Source organism: Crinia signifera, chromosome 19 (assembly GCF_055691185.1).
Source record: "Crinia signifera chromosome 19, ASM5569118v1, whole genome shotgun sequence".
In the NCBI taxonomy this organism is placed as follows: domain Eukaryota; kingdom Metazoa; phylum Chordata; class Amphibia; order Anura; family Myobatrachidae; genus Crinia; species Crinia signifera.
The window spans coordinates 90,012,873-90,033,064 of record NC_139226.1 but is presented as its reverse complement, the minus strand read 5'-3'; the positions used below and the strand labels follow the sequence as shown (position 1 = coordinate 90,033,064).

Here is a 20,192-nt window from a genome sequence, read left to right as displayed (position 1 = left end):
CATTTGATTAATGTGATATTAACTGTCATTTGAAGCGCCTGGGAGTAATACGTGAGCGCCACACACCCAGCAATTACTGACATTTATTATACACTGGCAACTTGATGTGATCATTTAATTCCAGTTAAAAACCTGCCACTATTTTCTGAAATACTATTACTAAATACCCAGATTCATTGTGTTTAAAATACCACAACTGTCACTTGATGATCCCCACTGGTACCGCATAATTTTTGATTAATGTAATATTGACTGTCATTTGAAGCGCCTGGGAGCAATATGTGAACGCCACACACCCAGCAATTACTGACATTTATTATACACTTTGTCAGAAAACTTCTTATTTGGATGAGAACGAATAAGTTAATATACTCAATAAATAAATAAAAACGCACCAAACACCATCTTGTTTGTATTGCTTATATTAAAACCAGTGACATAATTGTTGTGACAGTTTATCTGCAAATTACACTGCAGACCATACTGAACATAAATCACAGAGGAATTAATGGTATCTAATCCTGATACATCGTGAGTCAGTGTGTCACAAAATAGATACGCTGTACTCCAGGGATTTATTAAACACATGCATTCTGCTATACAGCCCCAATACATAGTGAGACATAGTGTCTAATAATCAGATACATTGTACTCCAGGGACTGTATTAGAATTATTAGTTTTCGTGGGTAAGACTACCCTATCACTAGACGTTTCCAGTGTGTGCATATATTATTAATGCTAGATTGGTTCAATCGACACGCTCATGTAGACACTTTGTCTGATTATCTATTTCTGGCATAACTTTGCCTAATTATCTATTCTCGGCATAATATTAAAGTGTGCTACAACATCAAACTTTTTCTGGGAAACAGCCAACCTTAAACTTGTACCAAACTCTCCCCTATTATAGGGATAATTTACGATACATATCTAATGCCCGCCGCGTATATATAAAAATACGAGACATTTAATAGACGGATCGTGTACCCCAACACTAGTGGGAATTGAATATTAGGAGTGTGGGACCCCACGTTGTAAGGATAATATATATCCTTTTTTAAGTTTCATTTGTATGTCATCTCTGTTTTGTGTCTTTTTATATTTCGCTATACTTTTAAAAAATCTATAACATTAAAAGTTACATTTTAATTGACTCTTTACTTTTGGTGCACCACACGGTGACATTTCTTTCTGTCCCAAACCAAGCATTGAATACCCCCCTATGTATGTACATATTAATGTACATACAGTATACAATACATGTTATGAAGTGAACCTAATGAAAAAATACGAAATAAAACACCACAGAATACAAGAACACAGTACTGGACTCCCTTAACCCTGCAGCTCAGGTAAGCCATCCTGGCTGCAGGGCTCATTTCTGTGCGGGGAGTGTGCACAGTCTTTCCCCCCAGCGCCTGGGGCTTCAGCTGGACAGCCGCTTCTCCCTTGCCCCAGCGCGCTGGGGGTTACACTTTAATGGTTTCCGCCGCAGCCTCTGAACTTGGCTGCGGCGCACACACACCCTGCTGGTGACCCCCTCTCCATCCCCCCAGCGCCCGGGGCAGCGTGGCGCAGTCACCGCGTTCTGCCTCCGGCACGACAGGGGTTAACTTCAGCACTTCGCTGTAACCGCCGGAGCTGACCGGGGCTGCAGCGCATCCATGCCCCTGCTGGTGGCCGCTCCCCCTTCTTCCCCCGGCACCCCGGCAGCGCAGTGCAGTCACCGCTGCCCACTTCCTCCATGCCAGGGGTTAACAGCGGCGCATCGCCGCAACCGCCGGAGCTGACCGCGCGGCTGCAGCATGGGTAAGTCCCGGCTCCCCCTTTCGAGCGCAGGGGAAACCAGACTCCCAGCGCAGGCCAACTTGCAGAGAGGATGTCAGCGGCCGTCGGTGGGCGAACCGGGGCCGCGGCGCCCAACTCAAATAAAGAAACAGTATGTTTTTGAATTTGGCGCCAGGCGCCCTTTGTCTACCTTCGTGGCTGGGGCTTAAGGGGTTAACCCGCTCAGTCCCACGGCCGCCATTGTCCTTTGTTCCCCCATGTGCCGGGGCCTCCGGCCGCAAGCACTAACTAGGAATGGCCATCGTTGCCTTTGCCATCGATGGCAAAAGTGCAACTGGCCATCGATAGTGTAGAAATATTCAATGGATGACATCTATGTTTTTACATATCGATGGTCATCCATTTTCTTTGATTGATTGGTCTGTGGGCCAATCAAAATGCGGCGGTGTGGCTTTACGGGTGGCGAGGCGGAGCTTTGCTCCGTGTCCCGGCACCTTGGGGAAAAAGCAAAAACGAAACTATCCGTTTAAGCTTGACATCGATGGTGGGAAACCATATGGTTCTCCCCATAGATGGTAAAACTATTCAACATCGGCCATAAACTATCGATGATTTCTAATCATCGATTGTCGATGGACATCCCTAGCACACTAACCTGTCCCTGCGTGAGGGGGACAATACATTCTGGCAATAGTATCACATATTACAATACGATCGTGGGTGGTAATATTCCTCCCAGTCCTCCATAAATAGGCCCCTAAAATACATATACATATTATGTACATACAGTATACAATACATGTTATGAAGTGAACCTAATGAAAAAATAGGAAAGAAAACACCACAGAATATAAGAAGAAAAAAGGAAAGTTAAATTAAGGCTATTTTTTTCAAAACAATATTCGGTACTTGTTTCCTAGCACGGCACCCAACATTTCCATCTTATGGCATCTTATGCCATCGCATGCCATATAGCCGCATACGATGCATGTGATGCGAAACCATTTTTAATTGTATAAGCACCCTAATGGGTGCTTACAATGTTAAATTCACCCCCAATACGATTTTTAATTGTATAAGCACCCTAATGGGTGCTTACAATGTTAAATGCACCCCCACTATCCACGTGAACCCGAAGCGTGGTGAGGGCAGCGAGCCCGCGAGGGGCGGCGGTACGCGTCCTCCGACCTTTTCATACCCCCACTATCCAGGTTGGTGTGGAGTTAATTTTAGATAGTGTGGCGAGCGCAGCGAACCCCGCGAGGGGACGCGTATAACTTTACATGTATTCTGTGTCTCCTTGCTATGCTTCAGGCTCGGTGGCTCGCCACACTATCTAAAAACAACTCCACGCTGACGTGGATAGTGGGGGTATGAAAAGGTGGGAGGACGCGTACCGCTGCGCTCGCCATGCTTCGGGTTCGCGTTGATAGTGGGGGGGCATTTAACATTGTAAGGACCCATCAGGGTGCTTGTACAATAAAAAAATCGTATACCATCGCATTGTATGCCATTGTATGGCATACAATGCCATACAATTTTACAACATCGCGTCACATCGCATCGCATACCATCGTATACCTTATTTAGTCTTATGGTATATGATGCGATGGGCGCCGTGCTAGGAAACAAGTACCCAATATTCACTGCATTTTACTCATTAAGGTCCCTCGGGATGAGGGTGTCCAGAGTTAAAAACAATTCAGCCATACACTTGATTTCGTGGATCGGCATGAGAAATCGGAGACTGAACCTGCTGAACAAAATATAAATTGAATTTGCTGCCATCAGTGTACATTGTGGCTGCTTTTTGGCAGTTGCGATATATCGGAACTGATTTCCTGTGATCTCCCCCCAGCAGCCCTTCCGTACTATTTTCACAAATGGACATATACAGACATATTATGTAACAGAATATATATATATATAGAAATCCAACTCTGCAGGAACTCTTTATCAGAAACAAAAACTTGCCCACAGTGCCAAATACCAATCATGTATCAGTCCAAATTCCCATCGGGAACAAACAGGCACTCAGAAGACGTTTTTAGCATGCAAAAAAGAAATTGTATTAGGGCCCTAATACAATTTCTTTTTTGCATGCTAAAAACGTCTCCTGAGTGGCTGTTTGTTCCTGAAGGGAATTTGGAAAAATATAAGTACACACATAAGTAAAGACTTACTCATTTGAATAAGTAATTCATTTACCTGGATTCTGGAGAATACTATAGGTCAGAAAGCTGGACATGGTTGAGAGGAGGGACCAGCCTGGAAAAAATCTCCTCCCATTGATGGCTGGTCCAAGCAAAGGTTCCAGACAAATTTTGGCTAAAATGGGCTATCAATTATCCTCAGGGACTACACTTTCACTATATTTAAGGGAGGGTATTTGATGAGTGTCCCGGATACTCAGATAGAACCGCCCCCATACTCAGCCACCTGACACCGAACTCAGCCCTGTTGCAGATCTCACTCTGCATGTGTCCCGGCCTGATCGCAATCCTGCACATCGATCGCACACAGTGCATACCTCCAGACCCGATTACATTGGTACTGTCCCCTATTTGGAGACTGAACCGCAGTTGGGGTGGAGCAAGAAATCACATTGGTGATTGCTGAAAAGATGCCTGTGCTCTGCATCTCTTCACTACAGGCAGAAAAACAGGGAGCAGGGACGGCCATCGACCATCGATGATTCAAAATCATCAATGGTTTATGGTTGATGGCAAATACTTTTGCCATCGGAGAACCAGATGGTTTGCTTTTTTGTTTGTTTGTTTCAAAGTGCCGGGGAACAGATGAAAGCCCCGTCCTTGTGTTTTGATTGGCCCACAGGCCAATCAGTGAAACACAATGGATGACCATCGATAGTTAAAAATACTGATAGTCATTCATTGCATATTTTAACACTATCAATGACCAGTTGAACTATTGGCATCGATGGCCATCCCTTTCTCCAGGGAGAGAGCTCGGGGCTTGCCTAGCCCTGGTCTCTATTCTAAGAGAGTACTGGGAACACCCCCAGAAATTATAAAAACAGGCGGTCGTAGCAGTATGCCATGCCCCTTTACCCGATGCTCCCCCATTTAGCCCCGCCTCTCTCCACGTCCCGATTTTAACATTAGCAATGTTGGGAGCTATGCACTGTGTGTGTGATCACCTGGGGGGCACAATCTAACATACCACGGGGCCAGCCCTCAACCAACAGCCGCGACACTGGGGACAGCTCTGCCTCTCTCTCCTATTTGGCAGCGGCCGCCCACAACCCCGCGGAGGCAGTATCAGTGGGGGGTAGTTGCTACCTCTGCTTCCACTCCCTCACCGTGCTGGGCCATATGCTGGAGGGCAATGGCTGTATAATCCTCCTGAAGTTTGAAAGTTGGGACAACCTCACACAACCGCCTCCAGCGCATCGATCTCTCATCCCAACCGTCGTCCGCGCGCTGTCACGTGACAAAAACACATGATTGATGACGTCAAGCAACTGCCGCGAGGGACCCGCCTCCCCAGCACTTAGGGGCGGGGCTTACTGACGTAAGTGTGGTGCGCGGGGCGAGCGAGCATAGGCCCGTGTGAGTGTACTCGTCTTGAACAAGTGATGAGTAGCTCCCTCCCCCCTGCCATTTACTAAATATATTTATTATTATGATTATTGTATCCCGCACTGCCGCCGGGTGCCGACTGTAGGGACAGGGGAAAAGAGTGGGGTTGGGACTGAAAGGGAGCTGCCTCCGCTGACAGGTACAGTAGCTGCTGGCAGCGTAGTGCTAGAGCTAGAGAGAGCTGCCACGACAGAGGAGTAGGGATGGCCATCGACCATCGATGATTCGAAATCATCGATGGTTCATGGCCGATGTCGAATACTTTTGCCATCGATGGGGGAGAACCAGATGGTTTCCCTCCACCGATGGAACAGCAAAACGATGTTTTGCTTTTTTTTTTTTTCAAAGTGCCAGGACACGGAGCATAGCTCCGCCCCCGACAGCCGCGAAGGCCCCCCCGTGTTTTGATTGACCCGAAGGCCAATCAAACACAATGAATGACCATCGATATGTAAAAATGGTCATCCATTGCATAGTTTAGCACTATCGATGGCCAGTTGCAGAATTGCCACCGATGGCAATGGCAACGATGGCCATCCCTACAGAGGAGTGCGGGTACACCCAGGGCATGATGGGAAAATTGGCAAAACCTGAAGGGGATCTAGACACTACCCTTTCCCATCAATCCTAGTGCCCCCCTATATATCCACCCAGGGCTGGCCCTACCTTTACACAGAGTACACAGTTTACAAAAGTAATCAAGGGGGCCTTACTCGGCTGATGCTCTCGGTAACAGGGACAGCCGCCGCCAGCTGGGCTGGACAGAGACCAGTGTGAACTGTCCTCAGAGCAGGTCAATCGGAGCTCCCAGTCCGGCAGCCAATCAGGAGCGACCAATTGGCTCGCAAGTTGGTTGGAGATTTCAAATGGCCGCATCCTACCACTCTCTGCCCGGCTATCAATCCTGCCTGGCTGGCGGCAGCATTTTACATCTCCTTGACAACGAGCATTTAACTACCCTGTGGCAATGAGCATGTAATCCCCCTTGGCAAAGAGCCTGAAACCCACTTGACTTAGATATTCACATTACCAGTTACTGTATGTAGGTTGTCGATACTGTGGGACACCTTTACTGTCTCAGTATTACGACATATTCATCACCTTTAATATGATAGGGATGGGACATTGAAAGAAAACATCAGTTAAATTATGTTTTTCAACATTGGTTAGAAAACATCATTTAGACCTAAACATTGGTACTTTATTGCAGCAAATCACAGCAGCTCGCAATCTGCTGTTTTTAAATATTTTTAAGGTACTTCCTCATCTCTGCGGCCACCGCTTACACCAGTTACCATACCTCCCAACTGTTACGATTACAGCGGGACAGTCCTGATTTTCGGGTCCTGTCCCGCTGTCTCACCCGCGGCAGGCATTGTCCCGCTGCAGGGGGTGGCAGTTGGGAGACCCCCAAATCTAATAGAATAGACGCTGTGTGCATGCGCACAGCGTCTATTCTCGTATGAAAATGAGGTAGCGGCTAATTAGCATAAGCCGCACCTTCATTTGCATACGCCCCGCCCCCTTTTCGGGCGCTTGTCCTTATTTCATCAGCACAGAAGTTGGGAGGTATGAGTTACGTTAGCCGCTACGTGAATCGCGATTGTCCCCTCACGATTGCTCACCACGCTTCAGGCTCGGTGGCTCGCTCTGCTTCGCTCGCCACAACATTACTAAAGGTAATAGATGGTGGCGTGGACTCCGAAAATTACCCTCGCGGCTCGCCGTATGCTACATAAGTTCCATAGCGTAAGCGGTGGCCGCAAAGATGAGGAAGTAGCATTTTTAACTTGATTTAGAACAGTAAGAACAGGCTAATAACTTAAGTTGAACATAGAAAATAACAAAATAAACTGTACATACAATGCAACATAGAACATACTGTATGTTGAAAAACTGGCCTTATTGTGTTGCAATTTAGGGGTATACTATACAGTACGTTTAATGTTATCACTTCCTCTTTAGTTAATCTTTTTTTTTCTCTTCTCTCCTTAAACTGAAGTCTGTATCATCACCATGCACAGGGCCATATGCACTAAGCTTCAAAAGTGAAAAAATGGAGAGTGATAAACCACCAACCAATCCGCTCCTGCCTGACATTTTTTAAACACAGCCTGTGACATGTCAGGTAGGAGCTGATTGGCTGGTGGTTTACCACTCTCCATTTTATCACTTTTGAAGCTTAGTGCATCTGGCCTGGTGTGTTACTGTTTTGTATCTGTTTTTAAGTTGTTAATGGATATAAAACAAGGAGTGAGCTGGCTGCCGAAAGCAGTGACAGCACCACACAGTGACACACAAAAGAAAAAAAACATTGGAAAATTGAGAGAAACATCGGGGGAGAAATGTAGCGATGTTGAGAAAACATTGGATCCTCAACATTGCAGGGTTAAACATCGAACATTGGAACCAAAAATCTGATGTTACCGATGAAACTTTATATGATTACCCATCCCTCTAAAAAATGACACAAATAATCCTGGTGCGGTAGCCCCTGTCTACATTTCTTGACAGACTCTAGAAGTGTAAGAGGACCTCTAGTGTCTGTCTCCCCAATGGTGGTGGCCATTTTTAGAGGGGAGTAGGGTGGACAGAAACTCTGAGCCCCTGACGTGCCACCCCACCTCTGCCTTATCCCAGCCCACTGCCAAGATGAGATGACAGCGGGAAATAGCCGGCGGAGGGGAGCAAATTCTGCCAGCTCTGATTCAAATTTGTAACCCTACTCCTTTTTAAGAAAGAGTGTTACATATCAAATGAATCAGCACAATCTTGTTCACTGCAATGCAGTAGCTGACGCTGGGAGATGCTATCACCCACCCAGCATTATGCGTATTAATACCTCTTTTCCACTACACCAGCCGGGTTGCAACCAGGATTTTGTACACTTCTCCAACCTGGGCGTGACCCAGCTTGTAGACCTTTTTTCCACTAGTGTCCCCACCCGTCATAATTTCTATGGCCGAATACTACTAGGGGCACTTCACTTGTCCAAAGCTAAACCTCGTAGCAAAAGAAGTTTAACTAACTTTGACTAAATTTGCTTTAAGCAAGATGAATTTAAAAAAACATGTCATGTCTTTTCTTCACAGGTGGAATGGTTTAGCCACAGGATTATACAAGTTACACTATGTACCATGGCACCACATTGGCAGAATCTATACAGATTATTCAAAGCGGTTTAAAAAAATCAAAATGCTATGACATCATGTTAGGACCAGGCATCTATGTCTTCAGAAATATAACAAAGGCCGAATCATATCCTGGAAATAATAGAGACCACTACGTATAAATGTAGGCAAAGTGATAAAAATAGATCGCAACGGCCATAGTTTGCAGAAAACATGACAGTATTGTGGCTATGACACTACCTGGGTGCCTGCAAACTGCGGTATGGTTCCATGTGGCTTAGAAGAGTTTTGTGTATGGGATCCAAACAGAATCAGGGTGGTTGGAATTGAAAAAGCCCCATTGAGGCAAATGGCTTCTCTGATTAACTAACTGTAATTAAAAAGTATAAGTAGAAAGGACTATTACACATTAGAAAAATGTAAAAAAAAAAAAAAAAAATGAAATCTAAATTGCAGTGTAAAATTAAAGCAGCCAGTATTTACCCTGCACAGAAACAAAATAACTTGCCCGAAATCTAACTCTCTCTGCACATGTACGGCCGCTGTCTTCTCTACTCCCACTGCCTGATCTCTGCCCTTCCATCAGACCTGGGCCCTGGTAAAAAGTACCCCCTCTCGACAGCACGGTGTACATGTTCCATCTGCCCTGCCAGAATCAGTCCCTATGTTGCAATGCAATAGAATTTTTGGTACTTGTGTATTATCACGGCGCCCACGATGTGCGTCGTAGGGCATCTGATCACATTGCATGCCATATAGAGGCATACGATGCATGCGATGCGATGGTGATGGTATACGATTTTTTAATTGTACAAGCACCCTGATGGGTCCTTACAATGTGAAATGCCCCACCATTGTCAACGCCAAACCCACTATCAACGCCAACCCGAAGCGTGGCAAGCGCAGCGAGCTCGCGAGGGACGGCGGTACGCGTCCTCCTACCTTTTCATACCCCCACTATCCACGTCGGCGTGGAGTTGATTTTATATAGTGTGGCGAGCGCACCAAGCCCGAAGCATGGCGATCCCTGCGAGTGGACGCAGATTACTTTACATGTCTTCCGCGTCCCCTCACCACGCTTCAGGCTCCATGGCTCGCTGCGCTCGCCACACTATCTGATATCAACTCCACGCCGACGTGGATAGTGGGGGTATACAAAAGGTCAGAGGACGCATTCCGCCGCCCCTCACGGGCTTGCTGCGCTCGCCACGCTTCGGGTTGGCGTTGATAGTGGGGGTCGTGTTGACAATGGGGGGCCATTTCACATTCTGGGGGCATTTAACACTGTATGCACCCATCAGGGTGCTTGTACAATTAAAAATCGCATGCCATCGCATTGCATGCCATTTGCTGGCATGCAATATTTAATTGTACATTTGGGCATTTTCACGCAAAAATCACATCACATCGCATACCATGCCTATTTAGTGGTATGCGATGCGATGGGCTCCGTGATAATACACAAGTACCAAATTTTTTTATGATCTTTTGGTGAACTGATTTTGGTGAATCAGTTTGCATGCATTGTTCCAAATTTTATGTCCACAAATTCGTATTAGATTTGTGTTACATGCATATAAAAAACATATCCAAAATACAACCCTATCTCACACAAGACACTACTAAATCTCTTATCCATGCACTCATTATACCCCACATTGACTTTTATAATAGTCTTCTAACTGGTCTTCCCAAGAACAGACTCTCGCCACTGCAATCCATTTTAAATGCTGCTGCTAGGCTGATCTTCCTAGCAAGACGCTCATCGTCTGCCGATCCGCTCTGTCAGTCCCTCCATTGGTTGCCTGTATTTTACCGTATTCAATATAATATACTTCTACTCACATATAAAGCTATTAACCATACAGCACCAGCATATATCTCTTTACTTATCACAAAATATCAGGATGCGGTCATTTGGTCTACAGCATGATGGTAGACAATCATTAGGTCGACACCATTAGGTCGACATGGGAAAAGGTCAAAAGGTCGTTAGTTCAACAGTTCGTTAGTTCGAAAATGTCTAGGTCGACAGTCAAAAGGTCGACATGGAGTTTTTCACTGTTTTTTACATGGATGTCGACATGGACACAGTTTAAAGTGCACCGCAGTCGCTCGCTGCTCTCGTAATGCGTCGGGCACAGTGCCTCGCTACGCTCGGCACACAATTTTTTTTCTCCCGCCACGTCTAGTGGATGGTAGGGCATGATATACCGCCTGTCGGCACATGTCAGCTCAAAAAGAACAGTGAAAAACCCCACATCGACCTAGACACTGTCAAACTAATAACAACCTGTTGAACTAACGACCTGTTGAACTGATGACCTTTTGACCTAGAACCATGTCGACCTTTTCCTATGTCGACCTAGACCCATGTCGACCCTTTCCCATGTTGACCTAATGGTATTGACCTAATGACTGTCGACCATCATGCTGTAGATCAAATGATCGCATCCTATCTAATCGATGGCTTCAGGAGTCAGGTCAATACTAGAGATTCAGTGTACTTGCGAAAGACCATCTTTATTGCCCCCTCACAAAAAATACATTATTATATGATTATTCTTAGATTTATTACACACTACCAGTCAAGCACACTCATGAAATATTGTTAATAAGAAGAAGAAGCATGAGCTGGCAGAATATTGTCAAGAATGATCCCAGAAAATGCAGCCTAAATTGAAAAAAACGAAAGTAGTGTCCTTGGGCCCTTCCACCTACCTTTATGCTTTATATTAAAAAGAACATACACAGTTTAACAAACCAAGCCCTTCAGAAACAGGAAATAAACTTTTTTGGCTGAAGTGATTGTTTTGTATTGGCTCCCATAAAAGACAGCGGGTGACATTCTATGGGATGAGATAAATGCGCGTTTTTTTTATCGCACCACTTCGCCCTTTTTTCAAATTGCAAGATTGGGCCGTTTTTTGCATATTTAATGAGATGCGAAAAACGGGCCAAATAGTGCGAATAGGTGCGAGGTGGTGCAATGTCTTTAGTCCTGAAAATGTGCGATTTTCATGTCTGAAAATCGCACGTTTGCAGGAAAACGCAAATTAAAAAAAAAAAACGAGCGCGGGGTTCCCCGCCAGAGCATAACCAGCCCCGGGCTCATTGAGCCGGTGCTGGTGACATAAAATCAGGGTCCCCGACAAATAGGGGTCCCCTTGATTTAATGAAACCAGCACCAGGCTCAAGGTCCGGCGCTGGTTCCCAAAATACGGGGGACAAAATGACTAGGGGTCCCCCGTATTTTAAGAACCAGCACCGGACCCAACCAGCCAGCAGGGTAATGCCACAGCCGGGGGACACTTATTATATAAGGTCCCGCGGCCAAAGCATTATCCCCGTGGCTGGTCAGCATGGGCAGGGGTCCTGGGGAAGTGGGGACCCCCCCAATGAAGGGGTCCCCCCCCTCCAGGACTTACCAGCCCATGCTGAAAGTCCGGGGCTGTCCCCGATGCCCCTGGGCGGTGGGCATCGGGCTGATGTAAAGTGTAAAAAAAAGAAGAAAAACTATTGTCTTATGCTGAAGAACTATGAGTCCCAGCAAGCCTACCCCGCATGCTGGGACTTGGAGAACCACAAGTCCCAGCATGCGGGGCATTAAAGGGCCCGCTGGTACTTGTAGTTCCATAGTACAAGAAATAGTTAAATAAAACACACTGACACCCAGAAAAATAAAAGTTTAATACATACACAGCTCACACACACTGATACTTACCTACCTTGAGCCCGTAGGTCGGTCCCTGGGTCCGGGCTCCGGGGCTCCAGGGCAGAAGAGTCAGGTTCCGGGGCCTTGGTCCTGGTTCCGGGGCTGGTCCTGGGGTTCCGGGGCTCCAGGGCTGAAGAGTCCGGTTCCGGGGCCTTGGTCCTGGTACCGGGGCTGGTCCTGGGGTTCCAGGGCTGGTCCGTGGTCCAGGATCCGATGAAGTCCACAGGGGTACCTGAGGAAGGAAATCCTACTCACCTGGTCCCCGGCGACGACATCGGCATCCTCTCCGGCAGACGCGCTGCTCCCGGCTGCTGTGGTACCCGCTCACGGACTTGAGAGGCGCAGAGATTTTCATCTTCCGCGCCTTTCCTCCGGATGATTCTATTCTTGGCTCCTGATTGGCCGCTAGACGGCCAATGAAATCATTCTGAGGAGAGGCGCGGAAGATGAAACATCTCTGCGCCTCTCCAGTCCGTGAGCGGGTACCACAGCAGCCGGGAGCAGCGCGCCTGGAGCTGAAGATGCCGGGGTCGTCGCCGGGGACCAGGTGAGTAGGATTTCCTTCCTCAGGTACCCCTGTGGACTACTTCGGATCCTGGACCCCGGATTCTTCAGCCCAGGAGCCCCGGAACCAGGACCAAGGCCCCGGAACCGGACTCTTCTGCCCTGGAACCCCAGGACCAGCCTCGGAACCAGGACCAAGGCCCCGGAACCGGACTCTTCTGCCCTGGAGCCCCGGAACCCCAGGACCAGCCCCGGAACCAGGACCAAGGCCCCGGAACCGGACTCTTCTGCCCTGGAGCCCCGGAGCCCGGACCCAGGATCCAGGGACCGACCTACAGGCTCAAGGTAGGTAAGTATCAGTGTGTGTGGGCTGTGTATGTATTAAACTTTTATTTTTCAGGGTGTCAGTGTGTTTTATTTAACTATTTCTTGTACTATGGAACTACAGGTACCAGCGGGCCCTTTAATGCCCTGCATGCTGGGACTTGTGGTTCTCCAAGTCCCAGCATGCGGGGTAGGCTTGCTGGGACTCATAGTTCTTCAGCATAAGACAATAGTTTTTAATCTTTTTTTTACACTTTTACATCAGCCCAATGCCCACCGCCCAGGGGCATCGGGGACAGCCCCGGACTTTCAGCATGGGCTGGTAAGTCCTGGAGGGGGGGACCCCTTCTTTGGGGGGGGTCCCCACTTCCCCAGGACCCCTGCCCATGCTGACCAGCCAGGGGGTTAATGCTTTGGCCGCGGGACCTTATATAATAAGTGTCCCCCGGCTGTGGCATTACCCTGCTGGCTGGTTGGGTCTGGTGCTGGTTCTTAAAATACGGGGGACCCCTAGTCATTTTGTCCCCCGTATTTTGTGAACCAGCGCCGGACCTTGAGCCTGGTGCTGGTTTTATAAAATCCAGGGAACCCCAACTTGATTGTTCCTTTGATTTTATTATACCAGCACCGGCTTTTTGAGCCCGGGGCTGATTATGCTTAGGGGGGGGACCGCACGCCGTTTTTTTTTATTTTTATTTTTTTACCAAAATCGCATATATGAAAATGCGCACATTTTCAGGACTTTAAATCGCCCGAAATCGTGGCAAATCGCATTTTTTGCCGCTAATTCGCATCTCATTACATATGCGATTTAGCGTAAAAAAACGCGATTTTTAAAGGTGTTTGGAACTCGTCCAAAAATCGCACCCTATTACATTTCGCCCCATGTGTCCATTACTTTGTTGCCGATGCTTATAGAAATGTATTAACTCTCGGAGTGCCGGACATTTATTACTGCATGTAGATGAAGGCACCCAGTATTATGCCATGAACCATATTGTACATTATGAAATCTGTTTCAGTATGTGATCAATGTTAACTCCCTGTTTGCATCGGTGCAGCTTTATGTTCCAGTCCTGTCATTTACCAGTACCAGCAAGTCCAGTATTTGGTACTTGTCTTGTGTGTGTGTCTGTCTACTCCAGTATAACTTTCCTTGCACTTGCCCAGCCTTCAATAGTCTCCTTGTTCGTAGTAAGACCTGAGGGCATCTGAGTACTGGGTGGACTTAATTCACCTGGGAAAGGTGCCTGCTATTGGTTAAGCTTTAGTATGCAGGTGACTAGAGGATCGCTGGGCATGCGTAACCACCTGATCTCTGATAATATTCTACCGGTTTCATAACACCGTATTTTGTTTATGATTTCAGATGTGTCCTATTACTCTCCAAGGCAGGGAGTGACTGACTTAATCCTTGTGACGCTTTACCACCATAGAGTGCGGCTTCTGGCCAATAGGTCGCCTACCAAGTAATTTTTTTTTATTGAATATACCTATTATACTATTTGTTCTTGGTATTATTAAACTATTTTACTGAGACCTCTTCCCTTTTCTAACATGCCAATAATCCCCCACTGAGCCAGGTTGGCAAAGTAATTGGAAAAGGGAAGCCTAAAGATACCTTGATATTATTTATCCAATAAATTGCTGTGTGAGTACGGTACGTCACCTTGCTAACAAGTGATCAATCTTAGTATTGGAATTTTGATGTGCCTGTGAATCCCAGGATCTGCGAAAGAAACCTTTATATGCACATCATTAACCCTCCCCGTGTGAGCTGGGGACAACTTTTGTCTCAGATGTTATACGAATTTTGAAAATAGAATTCAGTGCCTTTTTTTTTTCCATTTATCTTATTCCCTGAATTTGATTCTTCTCTGGTTTTCTCATTCTCTTTTTCTTTCCTTATATTTTTTTTTATTTTCCCTTTCACACTATTTGTCTAATTGTACTGTGACTCATTTTCCTCATACATTTGAAAATATAGTGAATAAAGTAAGTTAAGTTAGACATACAGTAATTATGACCAAACTAGTCCATCCAAAATATTTTACAGACCAGGGAGGCAATAAACTAGCTGGAGTAGACTCAGCAGATCAGGAGCGTGCCAGTAGGTTTATTAGAAAAGAACACCCGCTATCAATTATATTTCCGTACATGCATTGGAATAAGGAAAACATACAAAATTGAAACATTGTTACATTTTATTTGTTTTAAATTTGGATTATATTTTAAGAAAGATAACAATAAAAGAACCAAAACTGAAAGTACTTTCATTTATATAAATTTGAGCTCCTTTTGCAGCACAATTACATTAGTAAAGACCTGATGATTAAAGATTAGATTACCTAGATTTGATTACCTAGATTAGATTGGTGGTTATTAAGAAGTTTATCCAGCCAATGGCCACTACTCCTGAATATTCTCTTTAGTAGCAGTAAGGAGTATTAATTGTTTATAATCTGTTAAAGTGCTCTCTAATTGTCTATCAAGAACCTCATTAGAAATAATTCTAAATCCTTCATCGATTAAGGTCTGTTTTATAAAACTTTCATCAGAATTTAAAACATGTAGCGTTTCATTACCAACGGTGTAATATGTTGTATTTAAGCATCCAATTAAAATTAAGTGTCCCCCAGGTTTGAGCAGTTTCAACATCTTCCTCAGTTTGCTTCTGTAATCCTGGTGGTCCTGACTGACCACATCCAGCAACCACGTTGTGAGTAGGCAGTCAGCTTGTTGTAACACCTCAGGATCTGTGAGATTCTCTTTGCCGAAGTCGAATTTCACAATGTGTTTAATTGATTCTTTTAACTTTTCTTCCTTTTCCTGTTCTTCAACACTAAAAAAAATACTGTAAACCATCACTTTATATTATATAATACAGGAGGCTTAAGTTGCAATTTCAATTTTTACTTCAGTATTTTTTAATATTCAGTATTTTTTAACATCGTCCACAAAAAATGAAATTGTCCAAAGCATAAAAACTTTACTTGTGACTATCAATAAATTCTATGAAACAATTGAGTGTTCCTTGAGATCTTAAGTGTTCTTTTTTCTATGTGAATTTGTTATATTTCAACTCTGGATTGCTACAGCCACAATTTGAGCTGCTGAATCTGGAGAAATTCTGGCCATTAAACAGGAAATATTTACTATACTTTATAATCTACCTTCTTGATCTGACGGAATGTAATACAGTCTAAATTTGTCTACGGTGAAAGATGCCACCCAAACTCTGAGGTTTTTTTTTAAAGCAGCAATTTGCCGCTTTTAAAGAAATTCTGAGTTCGGCGAGTAATATCATGCACCTAAAGCGAAAACGGACTGTATTAAACCCCACCGATTATTTTTTTTTATTTGACTCATCAGTTAATACTTGAGAATAATCACGCTAGGTGTAAAGAAGAGCAGTTCAATATGGTCTGGATAATATGGACATAGGTAATGAACACTTAAAGGGAAATGGAAGAAAACATGAACATGAGAAAAAAAGATGAAAAGGGATAAAATACAGTATGGCACCTGTAGAAAATGGGGGATTGGTAAAAGGTTCTTGTATTATGGAACTCAACAAATCCCATTTCATAATGTACAGCATGTTTCATGACATAATACTGAGTGCTTTTTGTTTTTACTAATCCCCTTTTTCTTAAAAATGCCATATTTTATCTTTTCTCATCGTTATCTTCTCACATTCACTCTTTCTTACCTTTCCCTTTAAACACTCACTACCTATGTCCATATTGACTCATCATTTATTTTCTTATATATTTAGAATAATACTTTACCTGATACCTTGCAGCTCGGTAACCATCTTAGATGTATGAGTCCAATCAAACGCCCCAGTGCGGGTGTTCACCCATTTGTTGAGTTCCATAATACATGAATCTGCCAATTTTAGTATCGTGATCTCTATAAAAAATTCACAGACAACAAAAAGTTGATGAACAATAGATCCGACACTTATGTCAATCAAGGTTTCTCCTTTAATACAACCTGCGTGGAAAGAAAAACACAGCATTCTACAGAGTTACAAGGAGTTAACAGCAAACAAAATTAATGTATGTACCAACAATGCTAAATCGGATTTCATAATGTAAAGCATGTTTCATGGCATAATAATGGATGCCTTCATCTACAGCTATGCAGTAAAAATTGCCTGGCAATCTGAGAGTTAATACATTGCTATAAGTAGTATCAATAAAGTAATAGACACATAAAGGTATTTTTTTTTTTTTTTTTGAAAATATGTTTATTCGAACAAGAAATGGATATACAGTCAGAATAAAACAGCTACAACTGAACATTTGCATAGGGTCACGGTTGTCCCATTCCCGGGGGAACATAACATGTGAAAGGTTAAGCACAACTTATAGATATATGACCCAAATAGTATTCCAGTTACCTCGGGAATTTGGGAATTCTAAGTGTATATGAGCTATATAATATTCAGAGTTGCAACTGGTGGCATACAACTACAGACTTCTTATTCTAATTTTTTCTAATTTTCCTTATACGTAAATGGTGGAGTAGAAAGGGAAAGAGATAAGAGGGGGGGGAGGGGGGGGAGGTGTGCAGTTGCTACTAGTTAAATACTTCTAGGATAAACCGAGGGAATTGTATGAGGGTTTTCTTCTACCTGGTTGAGATTAAGATGGAGTCATCGGGATTTCCAAGAGTTTGCATATTTCGGTCTTCTGGTGGTGAGGGCGGGTGTTTATAAATGGGCCCCATGTCGCCAGGAATTTTGAGGTGGAGGAGGGAGTGGAGTGCCTCTGAAGGTCATATTTGTCATAGTATAAATACTTCATTAGCAATATCTCCATCTCCGATACCTTGGGTATATGGGGTTTTATCCATGCATTAAGTATGATCTTTTTGGCCACAGTGACCATAAGCGTGAGGATGGGGATTAGCCTAGAGGCCGGGGAGGGTATAGGCCATGGATCAAAGTTGGCGAATAGCAGGGGTAGGGGGTCAAGGGTGGCATGAAAATGAAAATGTTGTCTAATATATGTCACCATCTTGTTCCAGAACCTAGCTATGTGCCTGCAGGACCAAAAGTTATGAACCAGGGAGGCCTTCGGGGAGCGGCATTTCAGGCAGGTGCCATCTTCGTCAGGGACGAAGAAGCTGCGCTGATGTTGGGAAATATATGCCTTGTGAATACATTTTATGTGAACCTCCTGCAGTACAGAAGATTTCAGTATTTTTATAGTTTTGATGTGGTATTTAAATATGCCGTGAGTGTTTTCTAATAAATTAATATCTTTTACCCACGATTCTTCCATTTGTTTTTGGATTTTAGCTCCTGGCAGGGTCACTAATGGGTCATAAAACATTTTAGGTTTGAACTTACCCTTTTGGAGTTTGGCCGCAGCTCCGGTTAACAGCAACATGGCAGGTCCTTTGGCGTTGATTGGAGGAAGGGAGCGAGTAAAGTGGCTGAGCTGGAGGAGAGGAAATGAGGAGGATTGTGGCAAGTTAAATTTGAGTTGTAGCTCCGCAATGGAATAAGGACGTCCTCCAGGGTCGAATACCTGAGATATGCTTTTTAGTCCTTTGTGGAACAATCTTCTAAATCCTGTGCAGTCTAGGCCTGGGGGTAACATGGGATTACCCCATAGGGGCATCCAAGGGGATATTGAGGGGGTGTGTCCCAACGCTGTGGAGACAGACCACCACGCCGTGTGAATATCCATGAAAAGTGTATTTTGAGAGATATGCTTTGGTAGTTTTGTTTTCGGGGTGTGTAGGAGGGCGCTAGGGGAAAAGGGGGCGAGTAGTGCGCAGTCATAGGTGTAGTCAGAGTAGGTTCCTAATTCAGTCAACCAGCCCAGAGCAAATCTGCATAGGAGCGTTTTTGAGTAGAGTTTAAGATCGGGTATGTTGAGGCCGCCTAAGGCCTTAGGGAGGTGAAGTTTATGTAGGGCAATTTTTGCTTTTTTCCTATTCCATAGAAATTTGGAGATACCGGAGTTAATCTTTTTGACATCCGGGTTTGATATTTTCATGGGGAGCATCTGGAGGACGTAAAGCAGTCTTGGAATTATGACTGACTTGGTTACCTCCGCTCTTCCCAGCAGGGACAGTGGTAAGTTCGCCCATGCCTCCATGGAGTTTGCCATGGATGTCATCAGCGGTTCAAAATTGCTAGAATATAGTCGGTCTATTCGGTTTGGAATTTGTATTCCCAGATATTTTATCTGGGAGTTTTGCCTTTTTTTTTTTTTTTTTATTAAGTTTTCAAGTTATACATAACAGATAATTTAAATACGAAGACATAATAAGACACAAGTAAGACAGTCAAGGAAGACTGTAATACTTAGAATAAACAAACACAGACACTTAATACATACAAGTACAAGGCAGCCAAGCCCAGTTCTAATCTGATATTAGTGGTGATTAACAGGATAGGTGGAGAGGGCTTTGTCCAAATCGGACTGGGCCATCCCCACCCCCTGTTATTGGTAGCGACCCCTCTTTATATATCTTTATAGGATACTTTAGAGTCTTTGGTAGGGACATAACTCAAACGAATATATTTATAGTTCAAGGGATATTCATCCCATCTACTTGATGTGGGAAGGAGTTCCAAGTGAGGAGGGAAGAGGAAGACAAGCTAGAGGAAGCCCAGTGCATATTAGCTATAGCCGACTATAGTCTTAAATTCATTAACCATATAATTCTGAGTGAACAAAGTGTATTCATCCTATAATCTATACTTAATATTGTGCAACTGTGTAAGTACAATCCATTAAGGTGCGTTTGTGAGCCCTTTAAGTAAGAGCAATATTGTGTCAGAATATTAATAAGCATAATAACTGTCCCAAGTAATCTTCCCAATACATACATAATCCCTATTAAGAAGACAGTGTAATAAGTGAATAGATAGATGAGTCAAAACCAACAAAAAATAAATAAATAAATAAATAAAAAAAGGGAATAAACAAACTATATAAGCTCTTTTCGTACGTGATCAAGTCCAGCAATAATGCTAGGTGGCCTTAGTGTATATACACGTCTATAACAACAATACATTGAATTAGCCGGTCTGTCTGGTTATCCTGAGTCATTACTAAAGCTCCAATATTTTGAGCATTTCCAGTTTCGCCAGATTGTGT

At 44.3% G+C, this 20,192-nt stretch overlaps 1 protein-coding gene and 1 long non-coding RNA gene across 3 annotated transcripts; one reads left to right on the top strand and one right to left on the bottom strand.

Annotated features, from left to right (window-relative positions):
* Positions 1-5,338: 5,338 nt before the first annotated feature.
* On the top strand, positions 5,339-18,339 carry LOC146041891 (uncharacterized). Of its 2 annotated transcripts, none has more exons than XR_014463655.1 (3): positions 5,339-5,361; positions 14,435-14,534; positions 18,103-18,339. It is a non-coding gene; the product is annotated as an uncharacterized LOC146041891 (long non-coding RNA). The 2 variants fall into 2 exon arrangements; XR_014463654.1 differs by lacking the exon at positions 5,339-5,361 and adding an exon at positions 5,382-5,530.
* LOC146042359 (nicotinamide N-methyltransferase-like) lies at positions 15,363-17,928 on the bottom strand. The gene is made up of 3 exons (XM_083162335.1): positions 17,904-17,928; positions 16,857-17,064; positions 15,363-15,907 (listed from the first exon to the last, which is right to left on the bottom strand). Exons 1-3 carry the CDS (start codon positions 17,926-17,928, stop codon positions 15,475-15,477), a joined length of 666 nt encoding a protein of 221 aa, XP_083018461.1. The 3' UTR covers positions 15,363-15,474.
* Positions 18,340-20,192: the final 1,853 nt, after the last annotated feature.

What these genes read in the sequence shown, in the direction of transcription:
- LOC146042359 (XM_083162335.1), bottom strand. Translation starts at nt 17,928, where the DNA reads ATGGATAAAACCCCATATACCCAAG. An exon ending in TAAAACCCCATATACCCAAG is followed by an intron (nt 17,065 to 17,903) that starts GTATCGGAGATG and finishes CTTTCCACGCAG; the next exon opens with GTTGTATTAAAGGAGAAACC. An exon ending in ACCGAGCTGCAAGGTATCAG is followed by an intron (nt 15,908 to 16,856) that starts GTAAAGTATTAT and finishes TATTTTTTTTAG; the next exon opens with TGTTGAAGAACAGGAAAAGG.